Raw genomic sequence first — 3,424 nt, 5'->3', positions numbered from 1 at the left:
CGGGTCTTGGGGGGACGAGGGGCCATCACCAGTTGAGGGGGCCCCTGGCCTACTCTCGTTGCGTTCAACTACTAGGGCGGCACTCACCGCATGGGGGGTTGCAGCCAAGTAGAGTAGCAACGGCTCCTCTAGTCCTGGGGCTACTAGGTTGGGGGGAGGTGAGGTAAGCTTTCAACTTATTGAGAGCTTGCTCTGCTTCCTCCGTCCATACAAACGGCCCGGAGCGTTTGAGGAGTTTGAATAGGGACAGCGCCCTCTCACCCAGCCTCGATATGAATCGACTTAGGGCGGCCATGCATCCAGCGACGCACTGTAGATCCCTAAGCTTGCTGGGGGGGCACATCCTCTCTATCGCGCGTATTTTCTCAGGATTAGCTTCTATGCCTCGGGAGGAGACTAGAAAACCGAGGAGTTTGCCCGCCGGCACACCGAACACACACTTATCGGGGTTCAGTTTCATGCGCGTGGACCTAAGACTATCAAAAGTCTCGGCCAAATCATGCAACAACGTATCCTGGTGGAGCGTCTTTACCACTAGGTCATCAACATATGCCTCTACATTGTGCCCTATCTGATTACTCAAAGTAATACGAGTCATACGCTGAAAGGTAGGGCCTGCATTTTTTAAACCAAAAGGCATAGTTGTATAACAAAAGGTGCCCACAGGAGTGATGAAAGCAGTTTTTTCCTCATCTTCCCTAGCCATGCGGATCTGGTGATACCCAGAGTAGGCGTCTAGAAAACACAAAAGGTCGCACCCCGCAGTGGAGTCGACTATCTGATCTATGCGCAACAAAAGGAAAGGATCTTTGGGGCATGCCTTCTTGAGGTCCGTGTAGTCGACGCACATCCGGAGTTTGCCGTTGGCCTTCGGGACAACCACCGGGTTTGCCGGCTACTTCGGATGGATCACCTCACGGATGAAGCCAGCCTCCAGGAGCCGCGCCACCTCCTCTCGGATGAAGGCTTGCCGCTCCGGGGCTTGACACCACACTTTCTGCCGAACAGGCCGCGCGTCCGGCCGCACAGCAAGCCGGTGCTCGATCACCTCCCTGGGGACCCCAGGCATGTCCGACGGCTTCCATGTGAAGACGTCGGAGTTTACCCGCAGGAAGGAGACGAGCGCGCTTTCCTATGCAGCGTCCAAGGTCCCGCCAATTCTGGCGGTTTTGGACGGATCATCGCCAGGGGGATCTCCTTGATGGGTACCTCATCAGCCAAGGCGAGGCGCTTCTTGGAAGCGCGGGACACGGAGGCCTCCGGGGTCTGCCGCCCCGTGGCCACCGCCAGGTTGTCGGCGCGCAACTCCACGCAGGTGAGGGCAACCTTGACATCGCTAGAGACTGTGATGGGACCATTAGGGCCCAGCATCTTCATCTGGAGGTAGGCGTAGTGGGTGGCAGCCATGAACTTTACCAACGCCGGCCTGTCTAGGACCGCGTTGTAGGGCAGATTGAGATCCACCACATAAAAATCGATCCGCTCGGTGCGGAAGTTGGCGGGGTTGCCGAAGGTCACCGGGAGGTCGATGATGCCGAGAGGCCACGTGTGCCCCGGGGTCACGCCGATGATCGGCAAGGACGGCTGGAGCTTCATCCCCGAGGCCTTGAGCGCGTCGAAGGCGGCTGGGGAGATGATGCTCAAGCTCCCCCACCCCCCCCCCCCCCCCGTCAACCAGGACTCGCTTCATCTTGACGTTGTGGATGGTTGGGGAGACCACAAGAGCCAACCTCCCACCCCGGGCGAGCACCGTCGAATGGTCGCTCTGCTCAAAGGTGAGCTTCACCTCCGACCAACGCGCCTTCCGTGCCGCCTCGTGAGTCGGGACGGCGGCCAAAAGCTCACGCCTCATGGCCTTGATTCCACAACGGGATGTGTAAGCGCAAGCCCCCCATCGAGAGTGGCGACAGTTCCCTAAGGTATCTGGAATTCCAGACCCTCGCTGTCATCGCCATCATCGGCGGGGGCCTTCTTCTTAGACTCCTCCCGCAGATCATTGGCGGGGGTCGCGGGAGTTTTGCCCTCCCGTCGACTTTGCCGCTTCTCCTCATCGGCTTTCCGAAACCGCTCGGCCAAGTTCTTGACCGAGCGGCAATCGGCGAGACTGTGCCGATAAGTATTGTGCACCGAGCACCACTTGTCCGCCGACCGACCCTCACCGGAAGGGGCGGTAGGGCTCGGCTTGCCGCCGGTGGTCTTTTCCTTGCGCGGGGCCCGCGAGGGCCCATCAGCCGCAAGGACATGGCCCTCGTCATCAGAGCGGGCTGACTCTTCCGCTTGCCCCTTCTATCCCGCCGCTTGGAGCGGGGGGCAGTTTCGGGGGCGGCTGCCGCCGCCGCTCCGGTGCTAGGGGAGTTCCAAGCCCACGCCTCCTCCTTCCGAGCCACCTTGTCCGCTAGCTCGAAGAGCTCGGCAGTGGTCTTAGGCTCCTTGGAGGCAATTTTCTCCAGCATGCGGTTGTGCCGTACGCCGTTCCGAAACGCATAAACGATCGCGTGGGCCGGGATGCACGGAATAGTGTTGCAGACCTGGCAGAAGCGCTGTATGTATGAGCGGAGGGACTAATCGTCTTTCCACTGTACAGCGTGTAGGTCCGCTTCCTCCCCCGGACGGGGGTATGTGCCCTAGAAGTTTGTGATAAACTGCTGTCACAGGTCCTCCCAGGAGTGGATGGAGTCGGGGGGCTGGGTCATAGGCCATCCGCGCGCCTGACCCTTAAGAGCCATGGGGAAATAATTCGCCATGATTTGGTCATCCCCTCCCGCTGCCACGATGATCGTGGTATAGATCTGGAGGAACTCGGAGGGATTGATGCTGCCATCATACTTCTCTGTGAGGTTGGGGAGAAACTTCGGGGGCCACCGGACATTCCGGAGACTCGCCACGAAGGCCCTCCAACCAGTTCCCCCTGGGGTGGACGTGAGGGACGGGCCGCCGCACGAGGAGGAACGCGGCACTCCAGACGAGGAGGCGCTTTCTCCCATGCGGGTAGCGCGGCGCTCGTCTCGTTGACGCTCAATGCTGACTCGAGCGTCCTGCCCCCCCCCCCCCCCCCGTACAGGCCATCATGACGCCTCCGGCTTTCCGAGACCCCTGACGACGTTGGGGTCGCAGATCGCCTTGAGGCCGTGGCTATCCGACGGGCCCTTCTCCTTGCTGACGAGGAGAGGACGGTAGAGGTACGTGACGTACCTGTGTCGGCGGAACGGCCACTCGCGGCCAACTGCTGCTGGGCAGTGGTGACGATGTTGGCGACGTCATCCAACCATCGTCGGACGGGGGCCTCCGGATCCGCGTCCACCGGAGGATGGCGCAGAAGGGCTCCTGCCGCCTGAAGTGCGCCCTGAGGCGAGCTGCTGGCGGCGCGCTCGAACATGCCCCGGCCTCCCCCCATCCAGAGGCGGGGAGAGGGCCGAGCCTCCCG

At 61.1% G+C, this 3,424-nt stretch overlaps 1 protein-coding gene across 1 annotated transcript; it reads right to left on the bottom strand.

Moving 5' to 3' along the window:
- Positions 1–895: 895 nt before the first annotated feature.
- LOC136355202 (uncharacterized) lies at positions 896–1,596 on the bottom strand. Its single transcript, XM_066307598.1, has 2 exons — positions 1,210–1,596; positions 896–1,132 (listed from the first exon to the last, which is right to left on the bottom strand). The coding sequence occupies exons 1-2, from the start codon at positions 1,594–1,596 to the stop codon at positions 896–898; spliced, it is 624 nt and encodes a 207-aa protein (XP_066163695.1).
- Between the last annotated feature and the right edge of the window lie 1,828 nt (positions 1,597–3,424).

This window comes from Oryza sativa, chromosome 1, assembly GCF_034140825.1.
Source record: "Oryza sativa Japonica Group chromosome 1, ASM3414082v1".
NCBI lineage: Eukaryota > Viridiplantae > Streptophyta > Magnoliopsida > Poales > Poaceae > Oryza > Oryza sativa.
This window is presented reverse-complemented; position numbering and strand designations above follow the sequence as displayed.